The sequence below is a fragment of the Crocuta crocuta genome, unplaced genomic scaffold (assembly GCF_008692635.1).
Source record: "Crocuta crocuta isolate KB4526 unplaced genomic scaffold, BGI_CrCroc_1.0 scaffold333, whole genome shotgun sequence".
NCBI lineage: Eukaryota > Metazoa > Chordata > Mammalia > Carnivora > Hyaenidae > Crocuta > Crocuta crocuta.
Genome location: NW_027532856.1, coordinates 3,679,690 through 3,699,289, shown reverse-complemented (window position 1 = coordinate 3,699,289; position 19,600 = coordinate 3,679,690). Strand labels below are relative to the sequence as shown.

The window sequence follows — 19,600 nt, the reverse complement described above, 5'->3', positions numbered from 1 at the left end:
CTGTTGAGAACCCTGAGTTGATACTAGCCCTCCAACTCTAGAAAACCAGCAACACTGGGATCTCCAGGAGTTTCTTTCTCATTCATTGGGCATCTTGGCGATGATAACAGGAAACAGAGAAGAGGTCATTTTTCCCTATAAATGTTGCCCTCTTGGGTGTCATTTGGACTCCACTTGCTTTGCAGGAAGCCCTGTTCCATCAGCTGATGATATTCCCCTTCTCTTGGCGCTGCAGGCTGCTGAGAACCAGCCCTAGACCTCTGCTTGTGGGTCCTTCCTCTGAAGACGTCACCAGTGTGTGGAGCCTGCCCCACACCCACTCCCTGCCAAACCACGGCCTTTACCTGTGTCTTCCGGTGTTTCCCGTGCGACCCATCCTGTGGGAGTGCCTCGTGGGCCACTCCGGAGTTCACTCCACGCTCTGCGGCGCCAATGGTGAAGATGACAAGATCCAAGACTTTCCAGGCGTATCTGCCTTCCTGCCACCGGACCTACAGCTGCATTCACTGCAGAGCCCACTTGGCCAATCACGATGAACTCATTTCCAAGGTACATGTTCCCTGCAGGCCTTGCTTGCCCACCCCAGGGAGCAGGGGGGTGGGAGCATTTCTGGCTCATAAGGTTGCACAGGTTTATAAGCTCTCCCAAAGAACCCAGGATATTTGTATTTTGGTTTTGTTTGTTTGTACAGATACCCTTCCTGGCTATCTCACTCAACTGAGAAATAACTCTGAGTGGCAGGGAGGATGTACTAGCTTAATTTGTAATTCTGGAAATTAGATGTCATCCCTGTTGGAGTTGGGGGGAGCTGGTGGCTCACAGGCCAGAGGGGAGAGGGGCTGAGGAGTGATCGGAGCCTTTTGCTTGGCTGGCTTAACTCAGGTTGGCAGGTGAATGCCATGCAGAGGGCTGCCTGCCTGGAAATTGAGCTCTAAGAAAGGTGTTAGGGGCAGGATATCTCAGAGGAGGCACTTCTTAGCTGACATGAGAAAGGATAGTGTCTGCCAAGCCCCGTAGGAAGGTGACAAGACTGCTGAGTTACTAAAAATGGGTGGCCTTTGGGGAAGACCAGAAGTGGCTTGGTGAAGAGCTGACCCTGTGGCCTATGGGGATCTTTATGGCAGCTACCTGAAATACTGTGGTGTGACACTTGATCAAAATTAGAAGAAAGAATGGAGCCCTATTTCCCTGAAAAGCTTTAGCAGCTGCTTCCTAAAGGGAGGGCGAGGGGATTACTAATGAATCAATAAACATCCCAAATGTTAAATCCAGAAACTGGCTCCTTCAGGCAACATTCTCAGGGGAGCTACCTTCCTCCTGGCCCTAAATCCCATGGGAGGAGAAACAGGTTTTGCTAGGCTGCACTTAAAGGAGAAAGATCATGGGGACCCTTTCTCTCTAAAAACCATCCTTCCTCAGAACCTGGACTTCGTGCCATTAAAATAAAAAAAAACAAGCCAACCTGTAATCATACCCAGATTAAATTAAAAAAAAAAAAAAAAGTACTGTTCTTGATCTGTTTACAAGAACTTCTAGAAAAGGTGGCATTACTCTTCCCTGCCTCTGGCTCAATAGCCCAGCCAGAGAAGGGTGAAGTGTCCTGTCCAGCTGGCTGATTTGACAGGAAGTGAAGGAGGCTGCTTGAACAGTCATGTCTGTGGTTGTGGGGCTTCTCAAATCAGGACTCAGGACAGAAGTCCTCCTTCTAGGCCTATTCCAAGATCTAGGTTTACCACAGATCTTGAATCCTGGAGCCCACAGAGTCTTGGCCCCTGGCCCACTTTTACTTCTCTCGGTTTCTGCTAATTACTTTCCTTTATGCCATTTATGTTCCAGCCAGCCTATAGCTTCCTTCTCTGTCAACGGGCTCATCTTGTCTCATTCCTCTTGAATCTTTTGGGAACCCCTCATGTCTGGAATTTTGGATTCCAGGGGAGGCTGTGTCAGTGAGGGAAGAGAGGAGTCAGTCCTCTTTGCTTTGGAAGGGGGCCTGCAGCTTGGAGGGAAAATGTGAGCTGTCCTATTTCTGGAAATCTCCAGGGAAAATGGAAGTCGAGACATCCTTTTAATACCAGGAGGAAGTACTGTGTATCATAAGAAATTGAGGTAACAATAAAATGTATTTTAGCACCTTGTATGTACTGAAAACTGCTACTTGACACTTTGTAAATGTTATCTCACTTAACCCTCATAAGAAGACTTTAAGGTAGGTGATGGTAATCATATTTTGTGGATGGAGAAGTTGAGACTCCTAGAGGCACTCCAAGAATGCAAATCGGAGGCTTAAAGGAGAGAGAGGAATTACTTTGAGTGTGTTCAAGAAGGATTTCTGGAAGGGGTGGTATTTGAGCTGGGTCTTGAGAGGGACAGAAGGGAACATGTGGAGATGGTAGTGGCGTTCAGCATTGATGTTTGAAGCCTGGTATTCAGGGCCTTGGACAATCTGGCCTTTTGAGTTCGATTTCTTGCCAGTTCGTTGCTTTATTTTCCAACCACTTGGAACTAAGCAACATCCCTGAATATGCAGATGGGCATATTTCAGGCCTCTGTGCCTCAGCCAACAGCAGCAGCCCTTCTTCTTCTTCACCTCTTTCCTCTCTCTTCACCAAGGACCATATATACTAGTTTGGTATCTCTGGGTCAGAACCTGACCCGTTTGCAGACCTCAATAAATGAGCAGATAAACAGATGGGTGGAGCTTGAGCCTTGGAAGAAGACCAGTGATGAGCAAAAACCATCTTTGCTGGCCTCATGTCCTCCTTCCTGCCCCTTCGGGGGCAGAAAGGCTCATTCACAAGTCCAGGCCAAAGTCAGCACAGGCTTCAGTTTCACTGGCCACAACCGGTGCACAGATGGGGTACATTAGAGCTTGATGATTTAAAGAGTTGGGTTAAATGCTTGGCTGTGGGGAGGGGGTGAGGGAACTGTGGCTGGCACAGCACAAAGATTCCTTTATTTCAGTCTGCAGCCACCCCCAGCGTTAAAAAATCTATAGATTCTTATGCAGGTCTGCTTAAAGGAAAGATCACTGCCCCAGCCCCCTCCTTGGAAAATGGGCCTTTCTTTTCATTTTGTTTCTCTCTTCCATTTAAGAAAGTTCAGGGAGAGAATGTTTCTCCTGTTCTCCCCTCTTGACATAATCTCCTATGCGGTTTCAGAATCTGCCCAGTGGGAGTTAGGAGCTGGGAAGCAGATAACTGGAGCAGCAGTGTAATTAAGTGATACTTTGTACTTGTAATAGAGCCTTTCATCTGGAAGCCTGACATTCCGTTGTTTGGTTAAAAAAAAAAGTGAGTCTGACTTCCTTATGGAGAAGCAAACACTAAAGCTCTGAATATGTGGCTGGTAGAGAATCGGGAACAGAGTCAGGACTTCGGGCTCCCGTGGAAATGTGTAGTTGTAAAGTTTTGAACAATTAGGGTCTGTACTGAGGTGGTGGAAAGAAATCCTGCACCAGGCTTTCCACCTTCTTGCCTTGCTGTAAGTCCCCAGAGGCCCCATTGCCTGGAATCAACTGTCCAACCTCTGAGTCTCAGTTTCTCACTAATGAAAGGAGTGAAGTAATATGTGCTGTGTGTAATGCCCAGTAGCTAGCACTTCTGTGTGCTTACTGTGTGCCACCTCCGTAACAGTCCTGGGAGGTGGACATAACCATATTTGAAGGTTGGGTGAGGAGGTTTACCTCATTGGGTTGTTACGAGACTGGATGAGATCATGGGTGTGTGGGTGGTTGGCAAGTCACAAAGCTCCTATGCAAATATAAAGTAGTCCCTCTGCTTCTCTTGGTCTAAAGCGGGATCGGGGGTGGTGGAGGGGATTGTTCTTGATCGAGACCAAGCAAATTTAGTCTAGCCAAGATCATTTCACTTTAGAACCTGGAGCCCAGAAGTTTGATTTAAGAGGAAAAGGCCCTAGAAGAAGACAACAGTAAAAGTTTGTGTGTCTGCACAGAGGTAACAGAGCATTTGCTCTGTAGGACAGGGTTGGGGGTGCTCTTTGAATTGATGACAGAACTATCTAGGGAATGTGCTGAGACATCCTACATTTTCTTAGGGGGTGTTGTGGTCTAAATTCTGGAGTGTTTGCATGCAGAGGTATTTTAGGTTGGCATGAGGAATTGCTCACATTGTTGTTTCTCACTTCACGGTGCAAGCCCCATTATAAAAATATACTGTGTTTATAAAATAATAATAGTTTCAATTGGAACAGCTAGTTGCCCCAAGCGAGAACAATCTATTGCTCATTTCAGTGGAAACTAGCTATTATGGAAGCCTGGATCTTCACAAACTTTTTTCATGAAAATGTTTTGTCTGCTCTCCTTCCTTTGCTTCTCTCCTGCCGACCCATCACCCTTTGATGTCATTGTGGAGTAGGATATTTGGAATGGTGAGTTGGATTGATCTCTCACAAACTCACTTTGGGGATGGTGGCTTCTTTACAAGACAGTTTGCTCTGGTGTTCTGGGTCCTCAGAGGGAAGGTGTTGTAGGAGGCTATAGAGTGGGTGTCCAGTGCAGGGGAAAGGTAGAAAGCTGTTTATTACTACGTCAGATCTTCTGGTGACAAATACAGAATTCCCAGAATTGCAGATCATCTAGCCCAGCTTCTCTTCATAAGGAAACAGACTGTGGGCAACTCAGTGACTGGCCTGAGGTTCCACAGCCTCGGAACCAGACATCTCTATCTCATACCCCTTTATCTGTGCTCTGTGTGAGGAGCTCTGGCTCCCCCCCCCCCCCCCCCCCCACCCCCNTGCCGCGTCCAAACCCGCCCCGGGGCCCCGCCCACAGAAGCCGTGCAAGATGCAGCGCCCGAGCCGTCTTCGGCCCCCAGGCTGTGGGCTCGGTCCCTGCGTGCCCCCCCCCCCCCCCCCCCCCAAGCACTGGGCCTCCTTGTGAGTCTGGGAGGTTTTAGAAGGCTGGTTCTTTTTGTTCCCTGTAGGGCTCTGTTTGGCCTACAGCGGTAGCATTTTGGTTTTCTCTGCCTGCCTAGATGTTAAGATGCAGCATTGCTTTGAGAAAAGAGGTAGGAAGGAGAGGGTGTTCTGAAGCAGTGTGTTGGTCTAGTGGCTACTGAGAGGCCCCCTCTGCCCGCTGTGGCCCACCTCTGCTTCTCAGCACTAGTGTTCAACACCAGTGATTCTCAAAAAGACTTGTACCCCTAACACAGTGGCTTAGAGGTAGTGGACATAGAGGGAGGGGTGCTGATGTGGAAGTCCAGAGATCAGATGTGGCTCTTGAAGATAATTCTGAGCTTTCCTAACTTGCAAACTATATGTTGAATTCTAATTTTATTAATTCTAATTTTATTAATTGAAAGATTTTTGGTGTCCAGTAGATATGTGACAATGATTCTTGCAAAAACTATAATTCAGTAAAATTAGTATTTCTATTCCAGCAGTAGGAAAAAACTAGATTGTATGTAAATCTACAAATGTCCATATCATAAAAAGTGAAATTTTTGTTTCTAAAATAGCGTGACCTATGATTGTACCAGAGTTACTGATGGGCTTTAAGAAAAAAGATGTTGGTGACAACCATGTTGGTAGGACCCATACCATAGTGGGTACCTTTGCTTCTTTTGCAATGTTTGTGAAATGTTGTTGAATGTTTGTTGGTTTCCCCAAACAGCATTTCTGAGGGACAGCAAAAGCAGAAGCGATAAATTGTGGAAGAGTTCCAACATAAGCCAATAAGCCCCGTTTAAAAACACATTCAATCAATTTAGCTTTTGTAAAACCTAAAATCACTGACTTCTTCCCCCAGCTGTTTGACCTTTGAAAGCCCTAATCTTCTGATGAAGCGATAGTTCTGGAGGAGTGCAAAAAGGCTGTCTGTTGATCACTCGGGAAGGGGTGACGGGTCTTGTACAGAAAATCTCCAACCAAAGGGATATGGTTAGATTACAATGTTCCTTGGTGAAAAGAAACCATTTGGAGCTTGTAAGATGTAGTATATTATGGTCTCTTCTCGCCATAGGGACAATTATTGCTGGGATCAGTTGTATAGCATGATTGTTCCAACATAGGACCACCTTCACTGGATCAGAGACCTCTGGGAGGTGGGGGTGGAGGGCAGTGGGGGCTGTGCCTGTACATGCTGTTTTGTTTCATGGGCTCTGTTCTGTAATTGCACATGTACTAAATATGTATTCTGTGTAGCCCTCTGATATTATAATATTGCCCTCAAGGGTTTTATCCTCAAGGAAGTTGGACTCTGGCTGGGAGATAATAGGTTCATAAGTCATCCCTTCTTGAAATCTGTATTTCACCTTATGTTTATCTTAGAGCAGTTATCACAGTGGAACAGTGCATGTCTCCATTTAGCTTGTGAAATGCTTGAGGAGATAATTGTGATACCATCTTTGTTTATCTAGCACTCCGAACAGTTCATAAAGACTGGTAGATTTCCAGTGAATATATGAGCAAATGACAATTAGTTCTCCAAAATAGACAGACATAAGAAGGTCTTAATTTGGAGCTCATGGACTGGCTTCAAGGGATCTCTGAAACTATATGTTCAATTCTATGTGCATAGATCTGTTTTTCAAGGGAAGGTTCTGTAGGTTTCTTCAGGCCCTCAAAAGGTTGTTGATCAAACAAAACAACGAAAACAAATAAAAACCCCATTAAGATCTGCCTAGGAATCGAAGTTCTGGGAAGACTTGTTAGAAGTGACATTGAAGTGTGCATTTAAGCAAGAACCTGGAACTGTGCAAATGGATGAGGAGGGGCCAGTAAAAAAAAAAAAAGCAGCATGAACAAAGAAGCAGAGGCTGGAGTGTGCAGGGAGCAGCTATTCCTTTAGGTTAGATATTGAGGAGCTGTGTGAAAACAGGTCGAAGGAGTTGATTGAAGCCAGATCGTTGGGAGAATAGAAGTCCTGGCTTTATACTGCTGGCAGTTGGGTGCCACTGAAACTTTTGAGCAAGCAATGACACAGCCAGAGCTTTGCTTTGAGATGGCAGTGTTGTCACAGTGTGGTAGGTGAACTGCTAAAGAAGAGACTGGAGATGGAGGAACCCATGTGTACGCATTGCAGTGGTCTGCACATGTTTGGGGCACATGGGGGTTCTTCAGGGATGATTTGTTGAGCATTGCTTGGGAAAGAAATATAAGCACTTTAAGGTTTAAAACATTCTATCACTTATAGTCGTGAATGAGAGGAATTGAGTTTAGGAGGTCATACTCTTTGGATGGGAGGTGGACCTGTCCCATAGTCATGCCTGCCCCCTGTGAAAATTAATGATCTAGGTACAAGTAGAATTGCTCACCAATTTATTATCAGAGGAGCTGCTAGGGACCAAGTCTGTTGAATCATCTGTGTTTTTTTTTGCTATAGACTGTAGGCAGCTGGAGCATGAATCTGCTTAAATGTGATCCTTTCTATGTGGTTGCTTTAAATACCAAAAGGAAATGTTGACTTGAGTTATGAGGCATACCCTGAAAATTAACTCTGTGGTTTGCAAATGCCTGTAAGGTTTCAATCATAGGATTGGTTTGTACATTAGTGTTTTGGCATTCAATAAGGACGCTGATGATTGCAAGCTTGTGTCCTTAAGATCCAAAGAAACTCTTTTGAACAGGGTGACTTCCCTGAGAAGCAAAAAGTAGGGGCAGGACCCCTGCCCTGTGTTTTTATTTGAGCATTGGCATTCCCTCTGTCTCTGGAATGGTAAAGCTGCACCATTGCTGGTTTCGCTGTTTTGTTTTTTTGGGGCCTGACCAGAATCCACTGCCATATACTGATTGTTCAGTTCAATAATATTTTTTTTTTTGTATTTCAAACAACTTGCCAGGCTCTAGGCTGGGTGCTAGGGGTAGAGAGTTGAAGCCAACACGATTCTTGTCCTTAGAGTGTTATCTTTGAGGTACTTGGGAGTGTAAGGCTCACTGTGGAGGGCAGAAGAATGTTACAGATGAGGTTGTGTTGGTACCCTAAAAAAAAGAGGATGAAAAATCTGTTGCTGCTTAACTACTATTTATTGAACATCTCCTATGTGCTAGGGACTCCTTTAGACATTTTCCTTATTGCTCCATCACTTACTTTACAACATTCCTTCAAGGTGGGACTTAAGCGACTTTCCTAAGGGCATAGGTTACCAAGACGCTGTGTGGGATACAGGTCTAGATAGGTCTATGCCTTCTTTACCATAGCTTGACAGTCGTGACCTAGGTGGCTCCTTTTGGCATCAATTATTTTCTGGTCTCTCAGAATATAGGTGGTAAGTCCTACCCTGTCTTCCCTCCTTCATTTCCCTTGTATGAAGAGTCCTTCTTTCTTTCTCTCTATTCACTTTCTACCCATTTCTAAAGACTGGTTTAAGTATTTCTAGGTTGTCTTGCTGGGCTGTGGGAATCTCTCCCACTGAACTCTTAGAGAGGTTCCCTGCCTGGTTGTTCATTTGGTAGTTAATAATGACTGTCTTATAATAATGATATGGTCTGTGTTATTATGGTTATGGGCACTTTTTACATATAATTGTCTTGCTTCCTAATAAGATTCTGAATGACCTGGAGTCATAGACTCTTAGAACATTAGAGCTAGAGGGGCCTTTGAACATAGATTTACCCCTTCAGCTCCTCATTTTACAGATTAGGAAACCAAAGCCCAGAGAAACTTGAGTGCCTCTTGACTTTGTACTTTGCCACCTCCTCTCTGCCATACCACCTACTGCCTTGCACGTGATTCGTGCTTGTAGATGCTGGAGGCAGGTCTAGGGGAGAGGGCTGACAGGTAAAAAAAAAGCATTAAGCTGTATGATCTTGGGCAAAACTGTTCTCTGTGCCTCTCCTTTTTCTTCATCCATCCAACTGAGGCATTAGATTAGACTGTCATTAAAGTGTCCTTCATCTCTCCCATTTTCTGATTCTAATACAACATCAGAAGATAATACAAGGCAACATAACTTAGTGGTTAACAATGCAGTCTCAGAGCCAGACTATCTGGGTTCAAACCCTGACTTCTTCACTTAGTGGTTATGCAAGTTTAATAACCTCGGTATCTTAATGCCCTCATTGGGAAAATGAGATTCATATTAATATTAGATACCTGTAAGGTTTTTGTGGAAATGAAGTGAGATGATCAATATAAAGTACTTCTCTTAGTGCCTGACAATAGTAAATGCTCTGTAAAGACTGCTAGCTGTTATCTGTGAATACTCATTAAGCAAAACCAAATAAAGTGGCAAACATACCCAGACCCTGACACCCCTAACAGTCCTGGTAAAGAGATCCTTCCTTTTTTCTGAGTCTCACCTATTACCCCCTTAGCTATACAATTGCCAGTGGTCTTCTGAGACCTCTATAAACATTGAATCTCTTGTCCTTATAATTCCAAAGGGACCAGCAGGTTTCTGGAGGTGATTAAGTAACTGTGGCAGCCTCTGCTCTTGAACAGGTGGGGTTGGGCTTACCTGCAAGTAGCTGTCAGGCCTCTCTAGAATTTAAATGGAAAAATCTGCCCCTGCCCCCTTCCCATGGAGGCTGTCAGGTGGTGATTTTTCCTTAGACTACTACAACAGCCCAGGCAGCCTGGGTGTTGGAGCCATAGCTGAGCATTGCTTGTCAGTCTGATTCACCCTGGGATGCTTCATGGGGGAGATGGGGGCGAGGCTCTTTTGAAAGAAGCCATTTTCATTATCTTTAAAAAACAAACCCAAAAAGAATCTCTGATATCTTTGTTTCCAAAGCGCTCAGCCAGCTCCTGAAGGGAGGGTTTGACCTGGTGACCCAGAGTATTGTCTCTGAGGTCCGGGCTGCCTAGCCTGGAGAGCTTTAGCTCTCTGCATCCCTCCCCTCCCTGGCCTATTGCTAGTGGCTGGACTGTTACTCAGGGAAGGAGGGGGGAGGAGAGGAAGAGAGGAGGAGATGGCTCCACCAGCTGCTGCTAAAAACAACAACAACATCTAATCAGTCCATGAACTCCCTCCCCTCCCAGACCAGTGATGAGAGAGGCTGAGCAGGTGGCCCAGGCTCGCCCCTCCCCCTTGCCTCCAACACCTTTGGGCCTTTGAAGGGACCCTTATTTTCTCGGAAGGAAAGTGATCTAATTTTGGGGGCCCAGGAATCGCCTTTTCCTCCCTGTCAGGGTCGGTCCCAACAACAGCATTTAACTTGAACTCTCCCGCAGATACCTGAGGGGACGGAAAAGCTTTCCCTTGCCAAAACAGAAGATCCCAGAGTGAAACCTCTTGCACTAAACCCTCCCATTTGTAGCACATTTAGTGAACCCCTCTCACATGTTAGATATTGGGAATACAGTGGCAAACAGATGTTTGCTTTGCCCTCAGCCAGCTTGTGCCTAGTACTCTTTGGTCACTGGAAAGTCCACTATCTGCAGAAGTAGCTGGTGGCAGTAGCAGTGGGGATCCCCTCTGTCCCTGGTACCCAGGGCTGTCTGGGGCAGCCGAGAAACCAACATTTCCATATTGCTTTCCATCCGATTTGCCTAATTTCCGTGAGATGCCCAACTGCACAGAGCTCTTCCCCTCACTGTCCCTGTCCTCCGCCACAATGTCAGCCTCGGCTCTCTCAGCCTGACAAAACAGCTAGCTAGGCTCTTGCAGCTCGAGGTGGCCAGAGAATTAATTAGACCCACTGCTCTCTGATGTGGCTTTGGAGGAATGTCTGTTCTCAGGAACAGGCCTCTAACCATTGGGTGCTGGTTACTTTGTTTACTTCTGAAAGCTGCACAGCCCTCAGCCCCTTCCCTCTTGATGCAGAATGTCCCAAATGACAGGTAGTGCTCTGAGGAGCCCTTTAAGGTCCCCCCTTCCTCCCCAAGACAAATTCACCAGGAAACCGAAGGAGAGAGGAAGCTGGAGAAACCAGACTTATTGGAGCTGCTTAAGCCCCAAGTCCCCATATTTCTTGATCCTGGCTTCAGCAGGAGAAAGAAAAAGCAAAGTCTATCTGTGGGGGAGGTAAGGTCCTCCCTGTCTGTCTCCTTCTCTGTAAAAACAACAGGCCAGTCTGCCCTGGGCGCTGTGGGGGCAGGTGCTGGGTAAATACACAGGAAAGGAAAGCCGATAAGATAAGGGCTGACAAATCTAGGTCACCAGGCTGCTGCCAGGCACCTGTGTGACTGGTCACCTTGAAACTGACAGGAGGGAGGATGGACTCAGACAGGCTGACCTCCCATGCCTTTGTTTATTTATTTAATAAACATTTCTTGAGCACCATTATATGCTAGGCCATGTGCTAGGTGTTTCAGGCCCTTGTGCATCTCTGTCAGGCAAAATCTCCTCCTGAATCCCAGGCCTGTAACCAGTGCTAAAAAAAGAAATGACATCATGCAAAAGCCAGTTAGTCCACTAACATCCAGGGTGGGGGCAACCAGTCTCTTGGGAGAAGGGAGGGGCCTCTTTGGAGTCTTCATTCCCTCTTCCTACAGCTAAATGGTTGGCAAAATTTTCTGCAAAGGCCAGATAGTAAATTTTTAGGTGCTGCTGGCCATATGGTCTCAACCACCCAACTCTGCAGCCATAGAGAATACAAATGAGATGGCTGTGTTCCAGTTAAATACTTATGAAACAGGTAAAAAGCTCAGTTTGGCCCTTGCACATTATTTGCTGATTCCTAGGCTACAAAATGGGAATGAGTTGTGAATTGTATGTTAGAGAAATGTGTTCATGTGATTTCAGGAGGGATCTAAAGCCAGCACAGTGGTTACATTTGCTATGGATAGTGTAGGCGCTGATGCACCGTGTTCATTGACTAGTTCTGTTTGACACCGCGGTGTCAGCTGCATGCTAAACTTCAGCCCTAGCCATTTCGCACCCACAGGTTCCCACCAAAGGTTACAAGGTGACCAAGCCAGACAGAGCACATAGTTTCAACGTCATCACTGTAATGGAAAACCAATGTGGGGCCCTGCAGACAGAGTCAGTGGCGTCATTTTATAAGTCCTGAATGAAGGGTCAAGCCACTTCTATTCTAGGCCTGGCTCTGCCGCTAACTTGTCAGCATGGCATTGAGTAAGTCCTGTAACCTCTCTGACCACTCAGCACATACTGAATGTGAGACACTGGAGAAACTGCAATGGACACATGAAAATGTTTGCCCATAAGTAGCTTATGATCTAGTGGGGAAGACAAACAGGTAAATTATTATAAGATGTAGTGAAACACAGGCTTTGAAGAGGTAGTTGGTCAGGATACTCCAGGGGCAAAGAGCAGGGTGAGTTTTTTCTAAGTGAACAGGAGAAGTTGGGGGTGGGGGGCAGGTCCATTCTGAGCAGAGGCGGAGAAATACTCTAGAGGAGATCAGCCTTGGGGCGCCTGGGTGGCTTAGTCGGTTAAGCGTCCGACTTTCGCTTAGGTCATGATCTTGCGGTTCGTGGGTTCGAGCCCCGCATCGGGCTCTGTGCTGACTGCCAGCTCAGAGCCTGGAGCCTGTTTCAGTCTGTGACTCCCTCTCTCTCTGACCCTCCCCTGCTCACGCTGTCTTTCTCTCTGTCTCCTAGAAATAAATAAAAAACATTAAAAAAAAAAAGAATATAGAGGAGATCAGCCTTAAGGAATGACAGGAAGAGTCGGAGCGGGTGAGAGAGGGAAGCAGGAGGTCAGGAGGGGTGGATTGCACAAGGCCCAGAAGGCCCAGCTAAGGAATTTAGATTCAGTTTTGTATGTGTAGGGAGCGACTAAAACACTCTTAAGCAGGGGAGTGATAGCATTTGATTGAGATTGGACCAAAATAGTATAATCTAGCCTAGTTCATAAAGTCAACTTCTCCACCTTCTATAAACTCTATATCCATGAGCTTTGTGTGCACAGGAATGTTGATACTGTATAAAGTTAATAAACACTGATAATTAAGGCAGTGCTGTAATTCACCACCAGGCTCATTTCCTCCCTGGTGATACCTTCAGCTAAACAGCAGCCAGATAAATCACTGGCAAACCCCAAACACCCGTAAACGTTCCTTGGTTCGCTGGGCCAGGTACTTTCTTTAGTGCAACCCCCTTGGCTGGCTTCATGAAGCTCACTGGGTCATCATAAGGTGACACGTGCGCCCCCACATTTATGAGTTTTTCTGATATGTTAAAGTGAGAGCTGAGGTGCAGAATTCACGTGGCTTTTGGTGTAGTCGTGGGGCTTGGGACAGGGCAAAGTGAAGGAGAGAAATAGATGGCTTCTGCACTTTCCTGTGTTTTAGTATATGCCTGAATGTAGTTGAAACTGGCCTTAGAAAATGGGGATTCCGGGCAGAGGTCCCCAAATCTGACAGCACATCAGAATAACATGGGATAAAAAGGTTGACCCCTAGGACCTACCTCCAGAAATTCCTATTCTGTAGGTCTGAATGTGACTACTAATGAAGCCCCTGCCTAAGGGGAGGAAATAAGTCACCTAGGACACAGGGCCTAAGGAGGTATTACTCACTCTCTCAGGGCTATACAAGTGCAAGGGCAGCATGTCAGAGCAAGGGTCTCCTTCAGCATGCTAGGCGCTGGCTTCCTGGCTTGCCTTGCCCCAGCCTTCTCCTTGCTTTGAAGGTGGTCAGGGCATTCTGCCCCTAGAGTTCACTGTCTGCCTTCTAGCTCTTTCCACTCCCTGAAGGCACAAAGGGTGGTTTTGACTAACATTTGTTTGAAAAAGAAAAGAACTCTTTGGAGACCTTCCTCCAATAATGATGACAATAGCTATCATTTTACTGAGTGTTAACTAAATACCAGTGCAGTGCTGGTATTTACATCTTTTGTTTCACACCAACCCAGAGAGAGAGAGATGTACTACCATTGTTACCATTTTGGGATAAAGAAAGTGAGGCTTAGACAAATTGAATTGATCAGGGAGACCCAGTTAGGAAAGGGTAGAACCAGAATTGGAATTCAGGCATGAGTCCTAGGTCATACCCTTAAGTGCGCCAACACACTGTTTCTGGCTCTAAATTAGTAGAGAAACCCATCCCAGCCTACTCTCTTGGTGCTTCCCAGGCTGTCTGCCTGGCTCAGAAATCTCCAGGTAAACCCCTGTTCCTGGGGTCTTGAACTTGGAACAAACATGACACCCTATGGAACATAATACTCTATGGTCTCTGTTTTTTTTTAAATGTTTGCTTATTTTTGAGAGAGAGAGACAGACAGACAGACAGACAGTGTGAGCAGGGGAGGGGCAGAGAGAAAGGGAGGCACAGAATCTGAAGCAGGCTCCAGGCTCTGAACTGTCAGCACAGAGCCCGATGCAGGATTCAAACTCATGAACCATGAGATAATAACCTGAGCCAAAGTCTACCACTTAACTGACTGAGCCACCCAGGCACCCCTCTGGATTTTTAAAAAATAGAGTGTTGTTTTTTTTTTAATAAATTTTTTAATGCTTTATTTATTTTTGAGGCAGAGAGAGACAGAGCATGAGAGGGGAAGGGGCAGAGAGACAGGGAAATACAGAATCTGAAGCAGGTTCCAGGCTCTGAACTGTCCGCACAGAGCCTGATGTGAGGCTTGAACCCACAAACTGTGAGATCATGACCTGAGCTGAAGTCGGACGCTGAACCGACTGAGCCACCCAGGCGCCCCAAAAATAGTATTTTGACCCATAGAACCATGGCAAATGGGAAGGGATGAAGGAAGGGCACAGGTGATTCTCAGCAGGGGAAGAAGAATTATTCTTTCTTAAGCTGTTTACTAATTAGCTCCTTTTGCTCCTGAAACCAGAAAGAAGAGGAACTCAAGAGTCAGCAGGGCTCAGAAGCCCTAATTAATTTGTGATCCAACTGGGTCAGGGAGAGTGACCCTGTGCAGTGGCCTTTTTATTTTCAGGGACATGTGTGCCCCAGCTCACTAGGGCAGAGTTCCACAGCCCCGAGGGGAGGGATTCCACCCCCCACCCCTGGGAGTTAGATCTCCTGTGAAGCACATGTCTGCCTATTCAGTCCCTTCCTCCCTGACCCTCTGGCTGGGCTCCTGCTGGTGTTAAGTTGCCCCAAATACTCAGTCTCTTATTTCACATCGCCAGGCAAAGATCCCACAGCCAAGGTGCCCTTTCGGCTTAGCTTTCCCATTGGCAGCTCACTGACAGATAAGCTTCTAAGAGGAAGGAAGGGGGAGGGAGGAGGTGGGTAACACCTGGAGCAGACCCCTTTGTCCCTTTGTCATGCCACTGTCCCTTTGTCACTCCACGGCACAAAACATGGGTGCTCGGCTCCCTGGTATTGTGTTTGATGGGGCAGGCCCTGGGTGGTGGCTGGCTGTCTAGCCCCCATCTTTTATTGGTACAACTGTACATATGCTTAGACTTTATCTAAGGGTGGGAGTTAGAGGCTGAAAGTTTTTTAAGTGTCAAGAGACAAGGCAACTGTGTATTCAGTGTGTGGGCTCGGGGAATGCAGGGGCTTCTGAGCCAGGCTCTGTTTCTGCATAATCTGCCATGGCCACGGGCCGTTCGGACTCCCTGCCCAGACCTTGCAGAGATGTTTCGTTCCTTGGGCTGGGTGGAACTGAGACGTGAGTGCTGCTCCTAGTCAGGAGGGAGACGAAGCCAGTGGACAAAATGTTCTTGTGCCTGGATGACCAGCCACAGCACAGCCTGGGTCCCTGGGAATTGAGATGAAACCTTTCCTCTCTCTTTAGCCAACCCATATCTTGAGTAACAGATGAGTTACTGCCAGACGAACTGGTTTTAATTTACCTTTTTGAAGAGATAGATGCACTTAAAATAAAATGAGCAGGAAGTTTGCATGGTTAGCGTTGCCAGTCTCAGTGCAGTGGGGAAAGAACATGTGCTCCTGGACTTCCACAGCGTCTCTCTTCCCCGTCACTTGTAACCAGAGCAAATCCCTGGAACCTGGTTATGTTATGTGGAGTTGATCTTTCAGTCAGGAAATTTTCTCAGCCAGGGCCTCCAAATACAACCCTGTCGGTTGGCGCCAGCACGACAACCCAAGAACTGGGCATCATATGCATAAGTTGCTATTGAGCATCCAGAGACTATTTAAGAATGTGTACAGAAAGGTAGCAATTAAATGTTTGTCTTGGAATATGCCTGGCCTCTGCATTCTCCCAGGAGCCCTCGCCTAGGGAAGATGATTAAAAATAGATGTGAGTAGCACTTCCTGCCTGGCAGATGGCTGATAGCAAATGCTAGGGCTTGCAGCTAGCTGACCTTTCCTTTCTGAAATCTGCTCTGTGTTTCCATGATGCTAATTGAGTCCCTCTCTAGACCTGAGCAAAGAGCAGGCTGCAAAGAAAAAAAAAAAACAACAGAAAACAAAAAAAACCCACCAAGGTTTGCTGTCCAGGCTGGGCTCAGTTCATGGAGCAACTTGAAAGTGCTGGAATTCGCATGGAAACACCCACTCTGTGGGCCAACTGGCTGGTCCTTGTTTAAAAACTAACAAGTTCTGCTTTCAAATTTGCTGCTCAGTGCTGTTAAGGATCCCACACCCTCTCCACCCCCATCCATAAGGAAAAATCAGTGGAAAGGGGAGCGGTAAGAATGCCCTATGTTAGATGTGTACACAATAGACAATGCATACACTCACTTCAAAACAAAGTAGATGCCCAAAAGAAAGGCAGGGACTTCTTGACATTTGGCTTCCAGGAGTGGTTCTATCCCCATCAGCTCTCTTTTTTCACTTATAAACCACTGATAATGCTTGAGACAATGCCCTGAGGTGGTATCCAACTATGGAAGACACAAGATATGTTTGCAAACATCTAGGGACCACTGCTGGGTTCTCATGGAGTTATTACCCTCTCCTAGGAGGGAGATGGGTATGGATGTAGATGGGTTGTGCTGAGGCTGTGCGAAGTGCTGTTGTTTCTCCAAATCTTACTTACTCTTCAAGGATTGCCCCCTGCTAAATCACCCCCCACCCCCAGAACGTTCTCATCCTCTTCAGTTTCATTCATGTTCTCAAAAAACTCCTTTAACGTCCATAATGTGTCACAAGGATACAACGTCCATAATGTCTCGCAAGGATACACGTTGTTTTATCTGTATTTTGTATATTTTAGTCCTGTTTTCTAGTTAGTTAGATTATAAGCACCTTCAGGGCAGAGCTAGCTTGCTACATTCTCCTTTGTGTCCAGCCAGGTCTGGGACACAGCTGCTCATTAAGTGTTTGTTGATTTCTAATTATGGATCATTATGATCATATCACAAGATTCTAAGCCATGCCCTTACTATTGGACATTTAGATTTTTCCTGTTTTTATTTTTTATTTTTTTGTTAATGTTTTTATTTTTGAGAGAGAGAGAGAGAGAGCACGAGAGGCGAAGAGGCAGAGAGGGAGACACAGAATTCAAAGCAGGCTCTGGGCTCCAAGCTGTCAACACAGAGCCTGACACAGGGCTCAAACTCACAGACTGTGAGATCATGACCTGAGCCAAAGTCGGACGCTTAACCAACTGAGCCAGCCAGGTGCCCCTAGATTCCCCCCAGTTTTTAAATCATAGACTACATTCATGTAACACAAAACTGTTTTGCCCGGGCGATGATTTTCCAATGCCTGATATTTCACAATGTGCCTGGGGCTTTGGTTTTGGCCAGGGAAGGAGGTTGAGCACCAGAGTATGTGGAAAGGTTTTAAGTTTCTATGTCTTGAAGATGAGAGTCCTAAAATAGGAATTGTCAGATAAGATAAGCCAGCTTATGAACAGAAAAGACTTTTTATGCAGATAAACAGGAAGTTTAAAAACATGAGAGAAGAGGTCTAACTCTGAGTCAGAAATGCTCATTTAATGTGAGGCATTTATTCTCTTGAGAAAGTGGATTCATACAATGTTCACCCTCGGAAGAGACCTTACTCAACCCCCTCATTTCACAGATGATGCAACTCCCCGTTCAGAGGATTAGGGATCTGTCCAAGGACATCATGCAGTTGGAGGTAGACGATCTAGCCTTGTCTGACAGTGGCAGGAGTGAGTAGGATGGTTGTTCTGACCCAGTGTCATGTTCTGTTTCTAGAAGGAATACCTAGAATCACCAGTGCCCAGCGTTTACTTTGGCAAGCACCCTATCCTCATTCATATGCTCCTATCTCTTAAGAGCCCTTTCTTTTGCTGTGATTTCTTCAAGCCCCACCATGAATGTCTCTTCCTTTGTAACTATTTCTTATAACTCTATTCCTAAACTTAGTCCCTGTGTGTGTGTGTGTGTGTGTGTGTGTGTGTGTGTGTATCTGTATCTGTGTACCTAGGGATTAAATGTAGATATATGCTACTGTGCTCACTGGAGGAAAGCCTGATGCTGGCCATAGTTCCTGCCACAGTGGGAGGAACACATTCATCAGCCTGCTTTATAGCGTATGCAACCTGAAGTCCAGTTGTTTAAGGCCTTGCGCTATGACTAGCACTTCCAGGAGAGCAAAGTGTTGAAGGTATTTAGAGAATACCTAGGATAGAATGAAAAATGAGGTTTAGAAGATAGTGGTAAACTTGGTGAGGGTTAAAACCACACCACATACAGAAGTTTGAAGGACCTGGAAGAAGGAAGGGTGCTGCCATTTATAGAAAGACTGTTCTATGCCAGGCATTTCACTTTCTGTGAGGTGGGTATTGTTCTCCCATTTGGCAGATGAGGAACTTGAGACCAGAGAAGTGAGCATATCCAAGAGCACACAGTACAGAAAGTGCCAGAACTGGGAATTGGACCTAATTCATACAACTGCATAATTCTTCCATTATACCATGCTACTAAGCTGGGAGAAGTTCAGCCCGTATAAGGAAACCTCGATGCAAGCAAGATTATAGCTTTAAAGATATCACTCGAAGTATTATTTGGCACCAGAAAATATAAAGATGGAGCGTTTTGGGAACTCTCAGGAGATAAGAGTTGAGCTCATACAAGGAATTAGGGACAGGTAGAGTGACTGGCAGTGAATGGGCTTCCTGGGGAGGCAGAGAGTTCCCTATCCCTTGAAGAGGTTTGATAGAAATGTGGGTGAGAGCCCTGCACCAGATGAGTGGCTGAGTTTTGGAGACCCTTCAAATCCCAAGGTCTATGAAATCAAAACTGGATAACGTCATATGTATATTTTGTTTTATTTTGAGATCCTTTGCTATGCCAAAACTGCAGTCCACTGCAGGGATTCCTATAGAATGCTATTATTTAAGTCCTTCCTTTTCTTTTTTAGCTAACTCCCCAAACAGTCTCTGGGTTCTCTGCTCATTCTTTGCCATGAAGTCTAGGTGCCAAAGACGGAATTTTAAGGGGCCTCTTTGCTTTTATTTGTTCTCACAGCTTATGATACAAGAATCCTTCACTCAGTAGTGAGCTGGGAAGGCTGTTTTCAGGTTGGGTTGCAAAGAACATTCCTTTGGTGGTCTTCAGTCAGCCTTAGGCATTGTAGGTTGACACATTTAATTTTACCTATGCACTGAAGAGTGGCCAAGCTCTGGTGAAGCAGTTCATCTAGCACAGGTCACAGGAAGCTAATTGGTAGACCAGAATTCTAATTGGTTAATGTACAGTGGAACAGGTAATCCTGAAAGTTCAGACTATGTGTTATCTTCCTTGAAGGTAAACCCACTTGAGTGAGAGAATTAAATTTAGGCAGTTGCTAAGTAAATATGGAATCAGAGCAGAGGAAGTTGAATAGCCTAAGAGATTTTCATCCATTCTGACAGCTTGATACATCCTTCTTCATCAAAGAGACA

At 45.8% G+C, this 19,600-nt stretch overlaps 1 protein-coding gene across 1 annotated transcript in view; it reads left to right on the top strand.

Moving 5' to 3' along the window:
- Positions 1 to 345: 345 nt before the first annotated feature.
- YPEL2 (yippee like 2) overlaps positions 346 to 19,600 on the top strand; it is a 41,467-nt gene continuing 22,212 nt past the window's right edge. Inside the window, exon 1 of the mRNA XM_077745549.1 lies at positions 346 to 549. Within this exon, the coding sequence (XP_077601675.1) occupies positions 433 to 549 (117 nt within the window). The 5' untranslated portion in view covers positions 346 to 432. The remainder of the gene's footprint in view (positions 550 to 19,600) is intronic.